At 48.0% G+C, this 23,007-nt stretch overlaps 2 protein-coding genes across 3 annotated transcripts in view; one reads left to right on the top strand and one right to left on the bottom strand.

Moving 5' to 3' along the window:
* On the bottom strand, window positions 1–13,502 carry LOC111141909 (peroxisomal membrane protein 4). Its single transcript, XM_022494747.1, has 4 exons — window positions 13,339–13,502; window positions 7,367–7,429; window positions 4,751–4,949; window positions 1–402 (listed from the first exon to the last, which is right to left on the bottom strand). The coding sequence occupies exons 1-4, from the start codon at window positions 13,449–13,451 to the stop codon at window positions 139–141; spliced, it is 639 nt and encodes a 212-aa protein (XP_022350455.1). The 5' UTR covers window positions 13,452–13,502; the 3' UTR covers window positions 1–138.
* Window positions 13,503–19,752: 6,250 nt separating this feature from the next.
* Window positions 19,753–23,007, top strand: part of LOC111141598 (zinc finger protein 341) — a 45,793-nt gene continuing 42,538 nt past the window's right edge. For both annotated transcript variants that reach the window (XM_022494267.1, XM_022494266.1), the window contains exon 1: window positions 19,753–19,784. In XM_022494267.1, coding sequence (XP_022349975.1) covers window positions 19,754–19,784 — 31 coding nt within the window. In that variant the 5' untranslated portion in view covers window position 19,753. The remainder of the gene's footprint in view (window positions 19,785–23,007) is intronic.

Here is a 23,007-nt window from a genome sequence, read left to right as displayed (position 1 = left end):
AGGCAGAGGCTTTAACCCACTGAGCCACCCAGGTGCCCCTGAGAACCATGATCTTGAGAAGGCAGGATCCTTTAGGGGGATTCGCCGATGGAGCCGATCTCGGCTGTGGACGCCCCCATCAGCACCTCAGGGCCCCCATTACTTCGAGGGGAGGCTCTTGTTGTAGAGGAGGAAGTCTGAGATGTCATGCCAGACATTGCTGTCCTGGTACAGGTAGGTCATGGAGGACTGCAGGGAAGGATGCAGAGTGGGCTGGTGGTACTCAAAGAGCCACAGGACCAGCCCCCACAGCAGCCCGGTGAACAGCGGGAATGGGTCCCACCTGGGCTCAGGAATGTAGCCCTTCTCCACGCCCAGGCGGCACAGGGCAAACAGGGCTCGTGAGAGCAGGTACATGCTGATCTGCAGGGAGGGAATGACAGGGGATTACGGGAGGGACCAGAGTTGGGGGGGCGGTTTCCCAGCCACCGGGACCCTTCAGCCCACCCCTGCGTCCTGGGGCACCTACTGCACATGGGATCAGGGTTTTTCTTTCTTTCTCTCTTTCTTTTAGTCATCTCTACACCCCACGTGGAGCTTGAACCCATGACCCCAAGTTTAAGAGTCTCATGCTCTTCTAACTGAGACAGCCTGGGTCAGTGTTTTTCAAAGCTAGTGTGCAAGATGATTTGAAGTGGTAGGTAGTAGGTATTTTAAAGATTTTATTTATTTATTTATTTATTGGGGGAGTTGGAGAGGCAGAGGAAGAAGGAGAGAGAGAATCTGAAGCTGCCTTCACACTCAGTGCAGAGCATGACACGGGGTTCAATCTCAAGACCCTGAGATCATGACCTGAGCTGAAGTCAAGAGTTGGAAGCTTGGGGTGCTTGGCTGGCTCAGTGGGTTAAGCCTCTGCCTTTGGCTCAGGTCACGATCTCAGGGTCCTGGGATCCAGCCCTGCATCGAGCCCGGCATGGGGCTCTCTGCTCAGCAGGAAGCCTGCTCCGCCCCCTCCACTGCCCACACTTGCCTCTCTGCCCACTTGTGATCTCTGTCTGTCAAATAAATAAATAAAATCTTTAAAAAAAAAAAAAAGAGTTGGGGGCTTTGACCAAGCCACCCCGGTGCCCCGTAGCAGGTATTTTAATGTTGCTATTCTTTGCTGTAATTTATCATTCTTGTTCACTAACATTTTTAGGAAATGAATATTTACATGGCTCAAAACTGAAAGGTAACCTGACACCAAAACCCACAACCCACATAAAAATAAAAAATCAGTAAACTGGATCTCATCAAAATTTAAAATGGGTTGTGAAAGCCCATATGAAGAGGCTGAAAAGAAAAGCTACAGCTGGGAGAAAGTATTTACAAACATGTATCTGACAAAAATTTCTATCTGGGATATATATATATTTAAAGATTTTATTTATTTATTTGACAGAGAGAGATCACAAGTAGGCAGAGAGGCAGGCAGAGAGAGAGGGAGAAGCAGGCTCCCTGCCAAGCAGAGAGCCCAATGTGGGACTCTATCCCAGGGTCCTGGGATCATGACCTGAGCCAAAGGCAGAGGCTTAACTCACTGAGCCACCCAGGTGCCCTGGGATATATATTTTTTTAAAAAACTTTCAAAACTCAGTGGTAAAAAAAAGAAACAATCCAACTAGAAAATAAGCAAAAGATGCAAACAGATGTTTCACCGAACTGGTTCTACAGATGGAAAATAAGCACATGTAAAGATGTTCAACATCATTAGCCATTAGGGAAATGCAAATTAAAACCACAATGGAAGCACTGCACACCTATCAAATGGCTGAAGTTAAGAACGTGATAAACCAGGGCGCCTGGGTGGTTCAGTGGGTTGACGATGACCTGCCTTCGGCTCAGTTCATGATCTCAGGGTCCTGGGATCGAGCCCTGCATCGGGCTCTCTGCTCAGTGGGGAGCCTGCTCCCCACCCCCCACCCGCCTGCCTCTCTGCCTGCTTGTGATCTCTTTCTTGTCAAATAAGTAAATAAAATCTTAAAAAAAAAAAAAAATAAAACGTGATAAACCAAATGCTGGCTAGGATGTGGAGAAAATGGATCATTTGTATATTCCTGATGGGAATGTAAAATCATACAGTCACTTTGGAAAACAGACTGGCAGTTTCTTAAAAAATTAAACATGCATGGGGGTGTCTGGCTGGCTCAGTCGATTAAGCATCCAACTCTTGGTTTCAGTTCAGGTCATGATCCAGGGGTCTGGATCGAGCCCTGCGTGGGTCTCCGAGCTCAGTGTGGAGTCTGCTTGAGATTCTCTCCCTCCTCCTCTGCCCCTCCCCCACTCATGCTTTCTTTGAGCTCTTTCTCTCTCTCTCTCAAATGAATAAATAAATAAAATCTTGAAAAAAAAATGGATGGGGCACCTGGCTGGCTCAGTAGGTGGAACATGCAACTCTTGATCTGGGGGTTCTGAGTTTGAGTCTCACATTGGCTACAGAGATTATGAAATACTTAAAAATAAAAATCTTAAAAAAACTTAAACATTGGGTGCCTGGGTGGCTCAGTGGGTTAAAGCCTCTGCCTTTGGCTCAGGTCATGATCCCAGGGTCCTGGGATCGAGTCCCACATTGGGCTCTCTGCTCCGCAGGGAGCCTGCTTCCCTTCCTCTCTCTCTGCCTGCCTCTCTGCCTACTTGTGATCTCTGTCTGTCAAATAAATAAATAAAAATCTTGAAAACAAAACAAAACAAAACTTAAACATGTATGTATCATATGACCCAGCAACTGGACTCTTGGGCATTTATTCCGGAGTAATGAAAACCTATGGTCACCCAAAAACTTGTACAAGAATATTCTTAGCTGTATTTCTAATAGCCAAGAGCTGGAAACAACCCAGATGTCCGTCGGTGGGTGGATGTTTAAACAAAGTGTGGGGCGCCCATGCCCTGGCATGAGCTATCGATACACACACAACTTGGATGAATTTCTAGGGAATTATGCTGCGTGAAAAAGCCAAACACCAAAGGTTATATACTGCAATGACTCTACTTACGTAACATTTTTGATATAACAAAATTTTAGAAATGGAGGTCAGGGTAGTTGTTACCCGGGGTCAGGGAAAGGAAGGGAGGGAGAAGGAGATGGTATGACCAGGATTCCTAGCCCCTAGAAGTTCACAGACCAGTGACATTTCTAAACAAATAAAAAAACAAAAAACAAAAACCCCCCAAAAAACCCTTGGGAAAGTTTCTCAAAATTCAAAATGCTCATATCTATGGATTCCATAGTTCTGTGGTAAGGGAATTTCAGATGGATTGACACATATCCAAACAAAGATGTAGACGAATGTGTGTGTGTCCTGGCAAAAGACTACAGACCCCCTAAGCGTCCATCCAGAGGAGTCTGGGGAAATCAAGGCCAGTCGATTCACACAATGGAGAGCTCTGCTGGTACTAAAAAGGATGATGGAGGGGCGCCTGGGTGGCTCAGTGGGTTAAAGCCTCTGCCTTCGGCTCAGGTCATGATCCCAGGGTCCTGGGATCGAGCCCCGCATAGGGCTCTCCGCTCAGCGGGGAGCCTGCTTCCTCCTCTCTCTCTCTCTCTCTCTCTGCCTGCCTCTCTGCCTACTTGTGATCTCTGTCTGTCAAATAAATAAATAAAATCTTTAAAAAAAAAAAAAGAATGATGGACTGACAAGAAAGATTTCCTAAATACATCATTCTGTGAAGAAAGAGTGCAGTGTGATCTCATTGGTGAAAAACTCCTGGTGTGTACAGATACTAGCACAGACAATTTTTGAAGGGGCACACAAGACACAGTTAAAGTGGGAGGTCTGGGTGGCTCAGTGGGTTAAGCCTCTGCCTTCAGGTCAGGTCATGATCTCAGGGTCCTGGGATCAAGGCCATGTGGGGCTTCTTGCTCAGCAAGGAGTCTGCTTCTTTCTCTCCCACTGCCCCTAGGTTCATGCTTTCTCTTTCAAATAAATAAAATCTTAAAGAGAAAAAGGCTTAAAAAAAAAAAAAAAAAAAAAAGGACACAGTTAAAGTATTCCTGGACAGCGGTTTGAGAACTGGAGGGGGTTGGGAGCTTTCTTTTCAATTTATTTTCTAATTTTATTATGATACACCCCAAGCACCTAGAAGTGCCCCAGACATATAGAGGGTGCTTAGTCTGTATTTTTACAAATATTTTATTTATTTATTTGACAGACAGAGATCACAAGTAGGCAGAGAGGCAGGCAGAGAGAGAGAGAGGAGGAAGCAGGCTCCCTGCGGAGCAGAGAGCCCGATGCGGGACTCAATCCAGAACCCTGGGATCATGATCTGAGCCAAAGGCAGAGGCTTTAACCCACTGAGCCACCCAGGCGCCTCTGCATTTTTAAAATGCGAAAATAAACCACGATTTTTATAATTTGAAAGTATTTAATAAATTGGAGGGAGGCAAAGGGAGGGGCTACCAACTTTTCATGTCACCCAAGAAGGACTTTAAAACAACATCTAGGGGGCCCCTGGATCGCTCAGTTGTTAAACTTCTGCCTTCGGCTCAGTTCATGATCCCAGGGTCCTAGGATCGAGTCCTACACCGGGCTCCATGCTCAGTAGGGAGTCTGCTTCTCCCTCTCTCTCCCCACTGTTCCCCCTGCTTGTGCTCTCTCCCTCTGTCAAATAAATAAATAAATCTTTAAAAAAAACCTCATCTTCTTTGACCACCACCCCGAATTCTATACCCAGACCACAATCTTCCTGTCCCAGCCTCTGTGCCCTGAGCCCTATCCTGGGGAAGGGTCTTTACCTGGCTGTTGATGTTATTGTTAGCTCCAAACACCAGCAAGCCCCCGAAGAAGGCGGCCAGGAACGAGTGCACCTGGTAGGTCTCGCCCTGCGCATGGGCCTGCAGGGCGCAGAGGCCCTTATAGGTGAACACAAAGAAGGCCAGGTTCCGGGAGTGGGTGTACGTGGCTTGCAGAATGGCCCGCAGCTTCTCCCGGAGGCTGCACAAACACAGGGACCCTTAGTGAGTGCGGGCCCAACTGCTCCGAGGGCATTCTCCCCCCTCCCCCCGGGGAATGCAAACCTGAGCCAGCAGGTGGCCCAGGCTCATTCAGCCCCAGGCCTCTAGCTTCCATGCCCTCGGACTTGACTCCAGGTCACTTCCTCAGAGAGCCTAGCCTGACCATCCTGTCTCCTTTACTTTCACAGCTCTTCCACCAGCTGACATTGCCAGGCTTATTCTCCTCCCACTCCCACCCCACCCCAGTGGAAGCTACCAGAGGGTGGTGTCTACACCTGGCTTGTTGATCCCCAGGGCCCAGAATAGGGCCTGGCACCTAGTAGGTGCTCAGTAAATTACTTTTTGGCATGAGCATATGAAGTCATGAAGGAGGGAGTAAGGGAGAGCCTACTATGTACTGGAACTGGGGATAGGATTCTGAGGAAAAAAGCTTCCTGCCTGGGGGCACCTGGGTGGCTCAGTGGATTAAGCCGCTGCCTTCAGCTCAGGTCATGATCTCAGGGTCCTGGGATGGAGTCCCACATCGGGCTCTCTGCTCAGCAGGGTGCCTGCTTCCCTCTCTCTCTCTCTCTCTCTCTCTCTCTGCCTGCCTCTCCATCTACTTGTGATCTCTCTCTGTCAAATAAATAAATAAATAAAATCTTAAAAAAAAAAAAAAAAGCTTCCTGCCTTCATGAGGTATATGATGTAATGGGAGAGACAAACATAAATTATCACAAAGCAAAGGTCAAACTTTCACCCTGACTAGAGATGACTCTGGGATCCGAAGGATGAGGAGTCAATGAGATGGAGAGGGGAGAGGGGTTGCATCCTAGGCAGAGGGATCAGCACGTGCAAAGGTCCGGAGGAGAGACAGAGAGTGGGGAGTAAAGGAACAGAGAGAAACCAAGGCCTGAGCTGAGAATGTGGGGGGGAAAGAATGTGAGGAGAGGTGGGGACGTGCAGTTTTGTCTTTATCCTAACAAAAGTGCACATTTAAGTCGGGCAAGGATTCTATTTATCCTTTAAAATTAAGTCACTAGGGGGCAGTGAGAGAACACAGGGAGAAGGGCAGCGTGTACTCTGGGAGGTCAATTCAAGGATCCTGCAATCAAGCTCTCTCACGGCTAGATGAGGGCCTTTAAGTGGGTCTACTGGAACCTGTGGAAATCTGCCAGGTGAGTGAGGACAGCCAGGAGTCAGCTGGTTCTCGCCTCAGAGGAACATGAGCCTGGTGTTGCCAGTTCTCTTTTTTTTTTTCCTTTTTTTTTTTTTTTTTTTTTTTTTTGAGTAAACGCTGTGACCAACATGGGGCTCAAACTCAAGACACCAAGATCAAGAGTCCCATGCTTTACTGACTGAGTCAGCCAAGTGCCTCTAGTGTTGCCAGTTCTAATGCAAGAAAGGCGGATTTCCCAGTTAACTGTTGGTGCTAATCTTGCCTTCAAAATGTTTCTAGGGATACCTGGGTGGCTCAGCCGGTTAAGCTTGTGCCTTCGGCTCAGGTCATGATCCCGGGGTCCTGGGATCCAGCCCTGGGTCAGGCTCGTTACTCAGTGGGGAGTCTGCTTCTCCCTCTCCCTCCGCCCCTCCCCCTGCTTGTGCTCACACTCTCTCAAATAATTAAAATCTAAAAAATAAAATAAATAAAGGGATAGATCCTAAATAAAAATACGAAAAGAGAAAATCTTGGGAGCTGGAATTGGCCAAGAGGCTGTCCACGTGGGCTTGTTCTAAGCGCCAGGTGAGGCTACAGACATTAAAAACCAGGCCACGGAGTGGTTTTTGAGAAGTGTCCTGAGGGGAAAGCTATGGCGGATGGAGGAAGACCGAGATGTCTGAGGGAGCCAAGGAGGTCACGGACAGTTCTCCTAAGAAGTGCTCCTCACATAATGGTATGCATTGCCAACAGGGAAATAAAGGTGGGGTGAAGAGGAAAGGGCGCACCTGGAGGGGGTTACTGCATGAGCAAACGTGGCGGTGGAGCCACACGTGGCGTGGCCGGGAGTCCAGGGAGCCGGGAGCACTCCAAGGGGCCGGAAGGGAGGAATGTGGGCATGCAGTGGCGCCCAGGCAGCAGAGGGACTTTTTTTTTAAAGTTTTTAAGTTTTTTATTTTAATATAGTGAACAGACACTGTTATATTAGTTTCGGGTGTATAATACAGTGATTCAGCATCTCCATGCATCGGCCAGCGCTCAACACTAGTTGGAGAGGGCCTTTGAAGGAAGGAAGCTGGGCTTCTCCAGAGGACTGTGGGAGCACGGGGAGTTTTTGAGTAGGACTCAAAGGATCAGAGTTGTACTTGAGGAGGTGGTGGGCGGGGCTCGACCTGACTAGGAAGCTAGTGAAAAGGTCCTGGCACCGAGGGCTGACTGCACTCTCCCAGAGTCTGGGGGTGTGCGGAGGGGGTGGGTACCTGCAACTCCGGAAGAGAAAGGTCATGACCAGCGCGTGAGGGCCACGGATTTTGGCTCCGTAGCTGTAGAAATGAAAGGAAACAGTTACTATGGATGGCATCATTGCCTCACAGTTTCTTTCCCGGCTCTCTGATGCCTTGTCCCCCCACCCCCCACCCCCTTCAGCCCTAATCCTAACGTCACCCTGGAAGGGGAGATAATGCTGGCTTTCAAGTTGGATCTGGGTTCAAATCCCAGCTCTGACACCTTCTTGGTAGTGGGGCCTCAGGCCTGCTATTTAACTTCTCTGAGCCTCGGTTTGCCTAACAGCCAAAGGGGATGTCAGGCTAGAGGGTGGTTATAATTTCAATGAAAGGGGACGATGTGTGTCAAAGGCCTCCACCGGCCCCACCCAGTTGGTAGTGTAGAGTTACTCCCTCCGGAACTCCTCAGCCTTCAAGTCTCAGGGGCCCCTCTGTGGAGGCTTCTTATCCACCAGACCATGTTAGGGCAATATTTTCAAGACCACAGAGCTCCAAGCTTCTCTGCAGCGTTTTACAGTCCTGCGTTAATGACTCAATTACTCGTAGTTTCTTTCTATTCTGATTAGTTCTTTCCTCCCCTAGACGGTAGGCATTGTGAGGGACTGTGTTTGATGTATCCTCTGCAGAGTCCCCAGCATCTTGCATGGTGCTTGATGTATAATAATGTGCTCCATACAGGATTGTGACTGATTCTGGAGCAGCCCTTCATTATTTATGAGGGAAGGTAATTTCTGGAAGGTTCTACCTTTAGCTTGGTCTATCTTAAAGTTAATAAATTCCCTACAATAGTTGCTGGATAACCTCGTACTTCCTTCTACCTATTCAAAATGTACCTCTTTCCAACTATGATACACAAGAGGACCTCAGCTTTCTAAAAGGGGATTAAAAAAAAAAAAAACTGGAAGGACATATGCCACAATTGTTATTAGCAATGTTCCCTGAGCCAGAGGAATACGGGAATTTACTTTTGTCTTTTTTTTTTTTTTTAACTTCTCCATATTTCCAAAATGATCTGTAATGGTTAAACATTGCTTTTAAAATTAAAATAATTGAGGGGTGCCTGGGTGGCTTCAGTCAGTTGAACGTCTTACTCTTGATTTCGCCTCAGGTCATGATCTCAGGGTGGTGAGACTGAGCCCCACACTCAGTGCACTCAGAAAGGAGTCTGCTTGAGATTCTCTCTGTCCCTCTTCCTCTGCCCCTCCCCACTGGGTGCTCTCCCTCTCTCTTTAAAATAAATAAATAGGGGCGCCTGGGTGGCTCAGTGGGTTAAAGCCTCTGCCTTCGGCTCAGGTCATGATCCCAGGGTCCTGGGATCGAGCCCCGCGTCGGGCTCTCTGCTCAGCGGGGAGCCTGCTTCCTCCTCTCTCTCTGCCTGCCTCTCCGCCTACTTGTGATCTCTGTCAAATGAATAAATAAAATCTTAAAAAAAAAATAAAATAAATAAATAAATATTTTTTAAAAATTAAAATAATTGAAATAAACTTCTTTTTTAAAGTAGGCTCCATGCCCAAGGTGGGACTTGAACTCATAACCTTGAGATCAACAGCCCCAAATGAGCTACCAACTGAGCCAGCAGGTGTCCCAGAACAGACATTTTAAGTGTTACAGAAATGCCTCTTTTTAAGACTCAAACCTCTTTCCCTGATTCTCCTTTTACCTCCTCATTTGAACAACTGGGGATTACGTGAGCATGTATACATTCTCCTTCATTGTTTTTTGTTGGTTTTTTAAAGATTTTATCTTTAAATAATCACACCCAATGTGGAGCTCGAACTCAGAACCCCGACATCAAGTTGCATTGCTCCACTGACTGAGCCAGCCAGGCGCCCCCATTGTTTTAACTATACTCAAGTGGGTAGTGGAAAGGAAATCCTGTATATTTGGTGCCAAAGCCCTGCCACTTTTTGCTGTGTGAACTTGGATAAATCACTTAACCTCTCTGAGCCTCCCTTTTCCCTCCAGCAAAAAGTATTCTCCGTTTCAGAGTTGCTTCTAGCAGTTAAGGACATAGCACATGTCAAAGTTCTAGTTCAACCAACACTAGTGTCTCTTCCTTTCTTCTTTTTTATTGGACTCCCTCTGGCCCTACCAAATTCTCCAGCTCTAGGTCCTGATCTTGCCAAGCTACAAGGTCTAAAAATCCTTGATGGCCTCCTGACACAATGACCAGGAGCTATGTATTGTTGTCATATGAGTATCTGTGACTATTCATCACAGGCTTGTTAGAAACCACAAAAGACCAGAAGCAAACTCACGTCCACCCATAGGGGCTTTCGGATGAATAAATAATGGTCCCACCACTGAGTGGAATGCTACACAGATGTGAGAGACTGACACAGCTCTATGTGCACTGCAGGATATATTAGAACGAGATGTATAAAATGTCAAATTGTGTAAAATGAAGTAATTCATAAACCTAAATTATTTCAAAATAAAACTTGTCTTAAAGGTGTGGGGAAGAATATATGTATCTGCTTGTATATGCAGACAGTATTTCTGAAGGGAGACATGAGACTGGACACAGGTGTCACCTCCAGGGAGGGGGACTCGGTGACAGAGGAATGGAGTGGGCAGGACTTCATAGCATCTGACTTTTTTTTTTTTTTAAAGTAGGCTTCTTTCCCATTGTGGGGCTTGAACTCAGAACCCTGAGATCAGAATCACATGCTCCACTGACTGAGCCAGCCACGTGTCCCAAAGCATCTAACTTTTTATGCCTTTTCTGAATGTTACCTAATTTTTTTAAATTTTTTTTTAAGATTTTATTTATTTATTTGACAGACCGAGATCACAAGTAGGCAGAGAGGCAGGCAGAGAGAGAGGAAGGGAAGCAGGCTCTCTGCTGAGCAGAGAGCCCGATGCGGGGCTCGATCCCAGGACCCTGAGACCATGACCTGAGCCGAAGGCAGAGGCTTAAACCACTGAGCCACCCAGGCGCCCCTGTTACCTAATTTTTTAAAATACAAATTAAAGGGGCTCCTGGGTAGCTCAGTGGGTTAAGTGTCTACCTTCGTCTTAGGTCATGATCCTGGGGTCCTGGGATCAAACCTGTATCAGCCTCTCTGCTCAGTGGGGAGTCTTCTTCTCCTTCTCCCTCTGTCTACTGCTGTGCCTACCTGTGCTCTCTCTGTCAAATAAAAAAATAAAATCTTTAATAAAATGCAAATCAAGTTTGTAAATGTTAATATGTTGAAGCCAGAATCTTATTGCTGAATGGCTTATCTTGTCCCCTACCTAGCAGTGGACAGGAACCCCATCCTGGTCCCAGCAAGCTGTCTCCCTCCCCTCCTCCAAAGTTATATCTCTTTCCCCTGAACAAAGAGGCCCTCAGGCTCCTCCAGCTCTCCAGAGTGAAAAGAGTCCTTCCTTATTCCCCAGACACAAGTGGAATAGTGTCCCCAACACTGTACATCTGCCAGGCCCCATTCCCAGAGCCCTCAAACTCAGGTGGGAGCCAGTTGATACCATTCACAGGATTATTCTATGTCCTGAAAAAAGGGACGTGCATGGGGTGCCTGGGTGGCTCAGTCTGTTAAGCATCTGCCTGCAGGTCAGGTCATGATTCCAGCATCCTGGGATCGAGCTCCACATCAGGCTCTCTGCTCAGGGAAGCCCACTTGTCCCTCTCCCTCTGCTTTTCCCCCTGCTTGTACTCCCACTGTCAAATAAATAAAGTAAAATTTTTAAAAAGGGATGCGCAGACTTTAAAAGGATTTAAAGGACATAATGGCAGGTGCAATGTGATGTCTGGGAGGCGTCTAGTCTCAGCAAACTAACATTTAGGGAGAACATTTAGGGGGTAGCTAGGACAATTTCACTATTAACTGGACAGTAGTCAACATTATAGGATTATTATTAATTTATTAAGTATAATTATGATAATTTAGCCATATAGGAAAATGCTCTTACTTTTAGAGATGCATACTTATATAGTTAGGAGTGGAAATCAGTGAGTTCAACTTTACAAAGCTCCTATGACTTAGTCGTCCAAGTCTGCCTCCCTGAACGGATGGACTCTCTGCACAAATAGCATATTCTTTTCCACCTCCAGGCCTTTGTTCAAACATTCCCTCTGCTTGGGTTGCCCTTCTACTTCTGCCAAATTACAACTTGCCCTTCAAAACAACACAATCACCTCCTCTGTAAAGCATGCCTGGTACTGCCACAGTACTTTAAAGACTAATCTCACAAGGACCTTGGACTCTAGGTCCTTACAGATGGTCATAGTGTCTTAGCACTGAACCGTAATGGGATCACTGCCTTAGAGCACTCCATTTGGGTGAGGCTGTTTCCATTCTACAGAGGATGAAACTGAGGCCAGAAGAGATGAAGGCACCCAGCTTTGAAATGAAGGAACTGGGCCTGAAAAGGGCCTCACCTTAGCAAGTGACTGCCCTGGCTGGGAGGGTCCCGTAAAGACAACTGGGTTGAAAATAGGTGTACAGGGGCGCCTGGGTGGCTCAGTGGGTTGAGCCGCTGCCTTCGGCTCGGGTCATGGTCTCGGGGTCCTGGGATCGAGCCCCGCATCGGGCTCTCTGCTCGGCGGGGAGTCTGCTTCCTCCTCTCTCTCTGCCTGCCTCTCTGCCTGCTTGTGGTCTCTCTCTGTCAAATAAACAAATAAAATCTTTTAAAAAAAAGAAAAAGAAAAGAAAATAGGTGTACAAAGCTAGCATTGGGCAATAACCACTGGCGGCTACTATATGACTCATTTTCATCTCTGTTTTGTCCTAAGAATACCTTGGCAAAGGGCCACTGATGTTATCCCACCTTAGTTACAGTTAAGCATGGCTGGTAAAGTCTTCAGGCCCAGTTGGAACCAATCCTACCTGACTCTGGGTTCTCACGGAAGCCAAGAGCCTGGCATTGCAGTAAGGGGCCCCAGTATGATGTAAGTATTATTACCAGCCCCATTTTATAGAAAGTGAGGGTCAGAGAGGCTAACTGACTTGCTCACAATCACACAGGTAGGGGTGCCTGAGTGGCTCAATCAGTTAAGTGTCTGCCTTCAGCTCAGGTCATGATCTCAGGGTCCTGGGATTGAGTCCTACATCAGTCTCCCTGCTCAGCGGGGAGCCGGCTTCTCCCTCTCCCTCTGCCTCTCCCTCTCCCTCTGCTTGTGCGCTGTCAAATACATAAATCTTAAAACAAAACACTACACAGGTAGGTGGCACCAAGATTGGAACAGAGGCATTCTCACCGCCATGGCATGCTCCTCTAACTAGCATGTCAACTCCATGAGGACAAGTCTTTGTACAGTTTGCTCCATTGCATCACTAGTTCTGGCACATCAGCTGTCGTGCATGAGTAACTGCAGGGAGCTCCCCTGCAGTTACCAGCCAGGTGAAATGACCCCAAGACTCCTTTCCAGCAGATCGGATGGCCAGGATATAATCAATTTGCCCAGCAAATATCTGCACCGTCTTTTACAGTCATTGCAAAAGGCTTATGCCCCAGGAGTCTTCTGGGCCGGATGGGGATTTAGAGCTAGAGTCATCAGATGAGTAGTGAGAAGTGGATGTGAGCCCACAGGCGGCTTAATTGTGGGAGCATACACACAATGCGCCACTGGCCTGCTAGAGGCCAGTGGCCACTTCTCATTGTGCAGATGGGACCGTTAAAGCCAAACAGACCCAAGGTCACAAAGCAGGGGGGTAGTGGCGGCCCAAACGAGGGGATACAGGGACTGAAGTGGGAGGTGGTCAAGGCATGTGCGCCAGGTTGCAAAGCACGGAGGACCCAGAAACAGCTTAATGGGAGCCCCAGCTCAGAAGGCGCAGGGAACCCAAAATCCCCAGCGCCCACTGTGCAAATAGTGCACACCGAGGCCTAGAGACACACCAGGGCTTCTCAAGGGCACACAGAATGGCAACCGGCCCCGAACCCGCTTCTCCGACCTAAGCAGGACCCATCCCTCAGCCCCGGCCCAGCCCAACGGCCCCACTCACACTGCCCCGTTCCGGAAGCCCTTAAGCATGGCCAACGCAGCGTGGTAGCGGCGCTTGCGCAACAGTGCGTTGACCGCATGGAGCAGAGCTCGCATCTGCGGTGGGACCGCCATAGTGAGAGAGGCACGCGGGGTGGGGGCGAGCCGCAGGACCAGCACTGACAGCCCCGGGTTGCGGCGGCACAGCAGGCTGCTCTGGACAGAGCAGCCGGGTCTTTGGGCTCATAGGCTGCGTCTGCTGTCACTTCTACGGGAAGCGCCAATCAAATGGCTCACTCGTCTCACATGGGGAACGAGCGGTCTGACTGGAAGAGTGGGAGAGTTTGTAACCAATCACAACGGGTTCCGCCCGCCTAGCTCCAAGGGACGCCAGAATTGCACACCTGGGTTTGTCCTGTTGGCTTCGTGCTTGGCAGGAGATACGTCATTTGAACGCTCGAAAGGAGGTTTTCTGAAAGAGGAGCCACCCTCCCTAGAATCGAGAGGGTGACACTGGGAGGAGCCAGGTCTCATCTCTACCCAAGACTTTTCCGATTGGGTAACAGTGCTCCGAGTGCTTCTTCGGGCATAAATCACATGACATCTCAAGGGCTCCCATTTATTCTTCTAATCCAAACTACTTCCCCCGGCCCACAAGAAAGACTATCATCCGGCCCCTGCTTCCTTCTCTGACCTCATACCCTGTCACTTGCCCCCTCACTCCTCTCCAGTCCAAATGGCCTGCTTGCCGTTCCTTGAGCATGCCAAGAAGGCTCCTGTCTCAGCGCTTTTGCACCTATTATTTTCCTGACTGGTATTCATTATCGGCATGGCGGGCTCCTTTTTAGTCTTCAGGTTTCAGATCAAATGCCACCTCTTCAGAGAGGGTTTCCTAGATGTCCCATCTAAAGTAGCTGATTCCTTTTATTTCCTTCATATAACTTTTCACTCTTTGAAATTATGTGTTTGCTTCATGTCCATCGTCTGTTGCCCCTACCAGGCTGTAAATTCCGTGACCGTAGAAACTTTGTCTGTCTTGTTCTCTGCTATAATCCCAGCACTTAGCACATGGTGGGTGTCCAACGTATGTTTGTTGAAGCAGTACACTTTGGGGTTGACATCTTCCAGAGTACTGGTGGGTGGAATTTATGTGTGTCACTGTGTGGAGTGGTCATTGGATAACAGCTACATGTTGAGTGGTGGCTGTGGTTTGTGAGGGTATCCCCTAGTACTCGGGCCATGTTATATTTATCTGGGATATTATTGCCTGGGTCAGTGTCAGAAGATGGTGTCAGAGGTCAGTGAAGGAAGAATTATACTTGGCCTATTTTAGCACTGAAACTGGATTCCCTTTCTTTCCTTTATTTTCCTTTCCTTTCCTTCTCCCTTTCTTCCTTTTCAGTAATAGGGGACTGGCTTATTCAGGTAATCCTTCCTCTGAAAATAGTGGCAATGCGACATTAAAATATAAAAATATCCTCTGAAGAACACTGAAAGGTTTGTAGTTGACTGTCTTCTCCTTGTGTCTTCATATGGTCTTCTCTGTACATACTTGGGTCCAAATTTCCTCTTTTTTTAGGGCCCCAGTCATACTAGATAGAACCCACTTATATAACCTCATTTAGTCTTAAATACTTCTTTTAAAGGCCCGATATCCAAATACAGTCACATTCTGGGGTACTAGGGTTTAGAATGTCAACATACAAATTCTGGGGGGACACAATTCAGCCCATAGCAACCACCATGTTTTGCTGTCTCCTACCAATGCCAATGAACAAGATGTCAGGGCCCAGCTATGTGTGTCCTCACTTCCTTTCCCTTGCAGCTGGGAATCTGGTTTAAGCTGCTCATGAGTTCTCTCTCCATGGAGAAGTTAACATTTCTGGGGTGGCTGGAGCACTCATTGTGGAAGGGGACACTGGAAGTTTCCCAAACTTTCCTTCCTCCCTGCTTGGCTCCATGCCTAGAATTACCATGTTAGGTATACCAGGAGTCTCTAAGCTGTCTAAGGAAATAGGACCTAGGACTGACAGATTTGGGTAGATGAGGAGATGGAGGTGAGGAGCAGAAAGTTCAGAGCAGGGGTCAGCCCGAATGGGGAGCCTGTTGGAGATGGGTTCTGCGTCCCTGAAAACTCATTCAGCTGCTCTGTCAGTCAACTGGTCAATTAACAAGCATTTCTCAGGTTACTCTGTGTCAGGCTCTGAGTTCCAACCAGAAGGGTGAAGTACCTCCGGTGCTCGAGAGCTCCTATTAAAGGGGGGTGGAAGGAAGGGGGATTTCCAAGAGAAGTATCACATGACAGCAGTAGTACCAGGTACTGTGAGAAACAGGAACAGCAATGGAGAGAGGGATCCCATCCAGGCAGATCAAGGAAAGATTTTAGAGGAGGCACAAAGACAAAGGCACCAAGCTTGTGGTGTTCCAATGAGGGTGGAAGAACAGCATTTTGGTAAGACAGAGCAAAATTTGCGAAGGTCTGAAGAAGAAATAAAAATCAAGTATGTATATACTTGATTTATATATGGAAATATATGGAAAATATGGAAATATATGGAAAACTACCAAGACTTGCGTTAGTGGAAACTTTTACTGTCCAGTGCCACCTCCCATCACCCTCAGAACTAAACCTCAACCCTCACCACCCTGTCTAAAGTAGCTTCCTTTCCTGCAGAGGAAAAAAAATATATAGTCTCAGAATATTTCTCTCTCTTTTTTTTTTCTTGTTTACAGTCCATCTTGCCTGCAGGACTATGACTCCATGAGAGCAAGGATTTTTGTCTTTATTTTCATAGCCATGCCCCAGCATCTAGAACAATATCTAACACAATATGTATGTAATAAATATTTTATTTATTTTATTCCTTTTTTTATTTATTTGAGAGAGAGAGAATGAGTGGGGAGAGAGACAGAGAGGGAGAAGCATGCTCTCCACTGAGCAGAGAGCCTGATGTGGGGCTCAATCCCAGGACCCTGGGATCATGACCTGAGCAAAAGGCAGACGCTGAATCAACTGAGCCACCCAGGTGCTACTGTAATAAATATTTTAAATTACAGTTAACCCTTGCACAACATGGGTTTCAAGTATGCAGGTGAATTTTTTTTACAGTACAGTGCTACAAATGTATTTTCCCTTCTTTTTTTAAAAGATTTATTTTATTTATGGGGCACGTGGGTGGCTCAGTTGTTAAGCGCCTGCCTTCAGCTCAGGTCATGATCCCAGGGTCCTGGGAACAAGGCCTGAATCAGGCTCCCTGCTCAGTGGGAAGCCTGCTTCTCCCTCTCCCACTCCCCGTTTGTGTTCCCTCTCTCGACGTGTCTCTTTCTCTCAAATAAATAAATAAAATCTTTTTAAAATTTTGCTTTATTTATTAGAGAGAGAGAGAGAGAGAGAGCATGTGAGAGCCAAGCTGAGGGAGGAGGGCATGGGGGCAGGGCAGAGTTGGAGGGAAAGAGATAATCCCAAACAGATTTCCCCGCTGAGTACCAAGCCTGACTCAGGGCTAATCTCACAACCCTGAGACCGCAACTCAGCTGAAACTAAGAGTCAGAAGTTTAACCTACTGAGCCACCCAAGTGTCCCCTCTCTTTTCTAAAGATTTTATTTTTAAATAATCTCTACACCCCATGTGGTGCTCAAACTCAGAACCTCAAGATCAAGAGTTACATGCTCTACCGACAGAGTCAGCCAGATGTCCCTCTTCCTTGTGATTTTAATAACATTTTCTTTTTTCTAGCTTTATTGTAAGAATATAGTATATAATACATATAACATACGAAATATTTGTTAACAGACTTTATGCTATTGGTCACAGTAGGCTATTAGTAGCTATGTTTTTGAGGAGTCAGAGGTTATACACAGGGGCACCTGGGTGGCTCAGTTGGTTAAGCGACTGCCTTTGGCTCAGGTAATGATCCTGGAGTCCTGGGATGAGTCCCACATTGGACTCCCTGCTTGACATGGAGTCTGCTTCTCCTGCTGACCTCTCTCCTCTCATGTGCGTGCTCTCGCTCTCTCTCTCCTCTCTCAAACAATAGATAAATAAAATCTTTAAAAGAAAAAAGAAGCTATACACAGGATTTTCAACTGTGTGCAAGGCTGGTGTCCCAACCCCTATGTTGTTCTAGGGTCAGTTCTAATCAAATGAGTGTGAATGTATTAATATATTATTTGAATAATTTTGAAAAAGAACAGTTATATTGAGAAGCTCTTGAAGGGGAGAGATGACAAGAATCTGAGGCCACTGGATCAATGGGGAAGGAAAGACATGGAGGAGGGATCCCTGCCCCATTCCTGTCAGAGAGGCAATGGAAAGTGGGGTTTAGGGCTTGAGGAGGGCCCCAGGTCTCCAAAGTTCCCAGGAAAGAAGGTGAGGCATGCAATCTGGGAAAATGGTAGGTTCTCTTTTGGGGCATTTGCTCAGGGCTTGCTGTGCAAGTGTGAATAGGGAGGGGAAGGGGTGTAGTGTTGGGGAAGACAGGGGCGGTATTTGGCGCAAGATGGGGAGTTCATCAGTAGAAATGGACCTTGAGGGGGTGTGCAAGTAGAGGGTCTGTGAGGCAACTTATCAGGAACAATGGCTGGTAGTGTTCCACAGGACAAAGGACCTTTTTTGTTTTGTTTTGTTTTAAAGATTTTATATATTTATTTGACAGAGAGAGCGCGCGCACAATTAGGCAGAGTGGCAGGCAGAGGGAGAGGGAGAAGCTGGCTGTCCACTGAGCAGGAAGCCTGATGCAGAGCTCGATCTCAGGACCCTGGGATCATGACCCAAGCTGAAGGCAGCTGCCTAACTGACTGAGCCACCCAGGCACCCTGACAAAGGACCTTTGAGCAAGTTTTTTTTTTTTTTTTTACTCTTAGGAGTTATATATTTAGTGAATATGAGAAAATGAAAATTGTGATTTTTTTTATGGTTATTACTTTGGATGAGACTAATATAGATATTTAAGAAAAAACAATGAGAACATTTAGGGTCAAACCCACGGTAGTGCAATTGGAGGATCTGGCCACATTTGTAAGAAATCATGATTGAGGGGAACTCCCTGGTTGCGTCTCCCCTCCACACACTCCCCAACTCTTCCTTGTGGTCCAAGTGTACTTCTTTGGAACCACTGTCACACCTTGTACCTAAATAATTTTTTTTTAATTTTATTTTTTCAGTGTTCCAGGATTCATTGTTTATGCACCATACCCAGTGCTCCATGCAATATGCGCCCTCCTTAATACCCACCACCAGGCTCACCTAACTCCTCACCCCCCTAGTAATTAAATAATTTTTTTTATTTTTTATTTATTTATTTTTTAAAAATTTTATTTATTTGTCAGAGAGAGAGGGAGAGAGAGCGCGCACAGGCAGACAGAATGGCAGGCAGAGGCAGAGGGAGAAGCAGGCTCCCCGCCAAGCAAGGAGCCCGATGTGGGACTCGATCCCAGGATGCTGGGATCATGACCTGAGCCGAAGGCAGCTGCTTAACCAACTGAGCCACCCAGGCGTCCCTAATTTTTAAGATTTAAAAATTAAATTTGTCTGCTTCCCCCATCCCTAACTCCAAGGGAAGGGAGCACTGGATCCTGGAGCTATTATAGGACTTGGTGCATGGTAAACTCTCAATTAGTGGCTAATGGTGCATGAACTATGGAGAGCAGTGTTGTGAGGGTGTCCCAGTGAGGACTGGAGGGGGGGGAATCTGGGAGACCTGGATAGTCTTTCTTTAAGGCTGGGTTGGAGGTTGCTGAGGCCGGTATTGGGGTTTTATTGACAGAATGCAGTCCCCAGGAGGCAGGGGTGGAGGTCTGTATGAAGAGGAAATGAGGTCCCCAACAGGTGCAAGTGGGAGTTAAGTAACAGCTATGGGTAATCTCTTGAGACGATGGGGGATTAAGACCAGGTTGAGATGGGAGGCACTTCAGGAGATAGGTGACTCCCACTAGGTAGTGATGGGGCTCGCTGTGGTTGGGAACAATTAGGAGTGAGAATCAGTGTTGCACAGCTAAGGCAGGGGTCTTGGGTTAGGTGGAAGTCGCTGTGACACAGTTGGGTGGTCCGGGTTAGGTGGGGGATACTGTGTGCTGTGGAAATAAGTTCCATGTTGCAGAAATGGGAGTCTCACGAGCAGGGGTGGGGGTGGAAGATCCAGATAATATTAGGGGTCCAATACCCAATTGGGAGGTCTCCTGTGTGCGGCTGGGATGGGGTCAGTGTGCAGAATTGGGGGTTCATGTGAGACAGGTTTGGGGATCCACATGCCGGTGGCTGGGTTATCTAGGCATGACAGGCGAGCCACGGCTGAATTTCCCAGACGGCGGGCGGGGTGGGGGGGTGAGGGGGCTCGGCGGCAGCTCCCGAGCGCCCCCTGGCGGCCCTGACCCCACCGCGGTTCCCACAATGCTCACGTAGCCCCGCTTCGGCTCCCGAGACGGCGGCAGCTCCAAGATGGCGCAGACGATTTTCGAGGCCCTGGAGGGTGAGCTGCGGCGGGGCCGGGGGAGGCGGCTGTTCCACGTTGCGCCACCTCCCGCCGCGTCCTCGCAGAGCCGGGTCCAGGGCACGCGGCGGCCGCGGGGCGGAGGGCGCCGGGGCCGGAACAGCCACGGGGCGGGAGGGGCACGGGCGGGAACAGCCGCGGGAGCCGAGGCCCGGCGGGGGGGGGGGGGGGGGCCCCGGGGCCGGAACAGCGGCGGGGAGGGGCCCAAGGGGGGGGGGCGGGGGGGAGGGACCAGAACACCCGCGGGGGCAGGGGCCGGGCGCGGGGGGGACAAGGGGACAGGAACTGCGAGGAGAGAAAGCCCGGGGGGAGGGGAGGGAGCACCGGGGCAGAACAGCCGGGGGAGCATGGCCGGGGCAGAGGGGGGAAGGCCTTGGACAGGAACAGCGTCAGCGGCGAGGGCCTCGGGTCGGCGCAGGAGGGATGTCCTGGAGGGAACAGCCGGAGAGGCAACACAGTGGAAGACAGGCCTCGCAAAGTCCGCGCTGAGGGAGGCGGTGGTACGGGGGCGAAAAGGGCTTGGCGGCTGAAGCAACCTAACTAGGCGTCCTGACCACGAATGACTTGTATTGAGGGCCAACTGTGCCTCGTGCCCGAGGTGGTCTCTCAAAATCAGACCACGAAAGGATAGGTGCTACCTGTGTGCAAGGCCAGGACTCGGTGCTCACATGCAAACAAACAAACACTAGGTGCCTATTTTGTGCACCGTGCTAGGGTGCAGAGCTTTATACACTCAGATCAAGAAACGATGGGTGTCAGCGGTGTGCTTGGCTGGGACACACAGTGCCCTCAGACGGAACCCTATAAACACTGGGTGCCATCTAATTGTCCTGTGCTCTGGAGGTTCCAAGCGTGGAAGTGGACCTCAGGCGCAGGGAATTGTGGGCTTTGGAGTCAGCAAACACTGCATAGACCTCTCTATACACCTGCAGGACATGGATGGGTGGGCGGGAGCCTTACTGACTTTAGGACCCTGGCACAGGGTAGGTTGCGGGGGAGGGGGGGCGGGATACAGACCTGAGAATGTTCTTAGAGGGGTGTGATAAATCAGAAGACTGAAAGTTGATCGGACTAGTAGAATGTTGCTGAGCCTTGAGACCCATAGGACATCTCAGCCATGTCCCTTTACTTTTTGGAGGATCGGAGTCCTCACCATGAAATAGGTGAGAACACCCCACCCCACTGGGGGGAGAATTTCAATCTCAGGAATACTTACTGAGCCAGACACAGTTCCTGCCCCACAGTTGGGCAGGGGTCACATGAGTGGAGGGAGGCATATAGAAATTATATAACAAACAACTATTAAAATTATACAGTTACAGAAAAGGTATACTATAAAAGAAGATTACCTTAGCTGGCTTTTAGTGCCAGCTTTTAGGGTGACAGATGTGGAGGGACAGGGTCAGTGTACTTAACCTCTGGAAGACCAATAGAATAGGGTGAGGCCTACTTTCTCTTTAGCTTTCATGGACGTCCTCCACGTTTGAATTTTTACTACAAGAATGTGTTCATGTATTGAGTGATGAGGAAATTAGAAGAAAAACCAGTTCCTAGAACAGTGACATGCATGCTCTGCTAGGGCAAGGACAGCGGAACTGTGAGGACCCAGAGAGATGACCCAGGTAGTAGGATCTGCATTTGCAAAGCCCTGGGGGAAGAGAGGTCTTCTAGGATTCACAGAAGTTCATGTGAGTGAGGAGTTAGAGCTGAGACTTGTGAACTTTATCTTGCAATCACTGTGGAGCTGAGAAAGGGTTTTCAACAGGGGAGCAGAACAATCTGATGTATGTTTTATAAAGTTCACTCCGGCTGCTCTGAGAACGCACTGGAGGGGGCCAGAGTGGCAGCGGGGAGGTGAGGGAAGTAGCTGCAGTTGTCCTGCTGAGAACCAGTGGTGGCCTGGGCCAGGGGGACAGCTACAGGAAGGAGGAAAGTAGATCTGAAGAGAGGCAATGTGGGGACAGAATAGGCTAGACTTGCTGCTGAAGGACTAGAAATGAGAAGAGGTTGGGGAAAGAGTAAAGGGGTGCCCTAGGGACTCTGGTTGGGTGGACATTGGTGCCTCTTGTTGATGAGAATTACTGGAAGAGGTAAAACTGAGCAGTGAGGGTGACACACTTCGCTGGATCTCAGTTTTAGACAGGCAGCCTTTTTTAAAAGACTGTTTTTTAGTTTTAGCAGCTTTAGGTTGATAACAAAGTTGAAAGGAAGGTATAGAGATTTCCTGAAGAGCCTCTGAACTCACACGTGACTAGCCTCCCCCATTAGCAACATAATTCGCCCAGATGGTACATTTGGTACCAAGGATGACTCTACACTGACACACCATAATCATCCAAAATCAATGGCTTTTCTTTATGTTCACTGTGTGTGTTGCACATTCTCTTGGACAAACGTGCAGTGACAGATATCCATCATTACAATATCATCACAGAGTATTTTCACTGCTCTAAAAATCATCTCTGTTCTGTCTCTTCATAGCCAACCCCCCCCAACAAAACCCCTGGGAATCCCTGTTCTTCTGATTGTCTCCATAGTTTTGACAGGCAGTATTTTTTGAATCAAAATTTAAAAAAAAATTTTTTTAAGATTTTATTTATTTCACAAAGAGAAAGAGAGAATGAGCACAAGTAGGAGGAGTGGCAGGCAGAGAGAGAGGGAGAAGCAAGCTCCTTCCTAAGCAGAGAGCCCTACATGGGGCTTGATCCCAGGACCTGAGCCCAGGTCCCAGGGATCCCAGGGATCCCAGGGATCATGACCTGAGCCGAAGGCAGGCGCTTAACCCACTGAGTCACTGAGGTGCCCCTTGAATCAAATTTTTTATTTTGAAATCATTGTGGGTTTTTTTCTGTAGATTCCTATATACCCTTTACCTAGTTTTCTTCAATGTAACATGCAAGACTATTTTATATTACAACATATTGAACAGTTACATCACCATAAAACGTTGCCCTTTGATAGCCAAACCCACCTCCTTCCCCACTCCCCATCATCCTTGGTGTCTGTCAACCACTAATCCGTCCTCCAGTTCTAAAATTTTGTCATTTCAAGAATGTCATATAAATGGAATCATATAGTATATGAGCTTTGAAATTGGCTTTTTTCCCACTTATCATAATTCCCTAAGATTCACCCAAGTTACTATGCCTATCAGTATTTCATTCCTTTTTATTTATTTATTTTAATTTTAATTTAATTTAAT

Source organism: Enhydra lutris, unplaced genomic scaffold, assembly GCF_002288905.1.
Source record: "Enhydra lutris kenyoni isolate GAN:26980312 unplaced genomic scaffold, ASM228890v2 scaffoldscaffold6, whole genome shotgun sequence".
Taxonomy (NCBI): Eukaryota; Metazoa; Chordata; class Mammalia; order Carnivora; family Mustelidae; genus Enhydra; species Enhydra lutris.
This window is presented reverse-complemented; position numbering and strand designations above follow the sequence as displayed.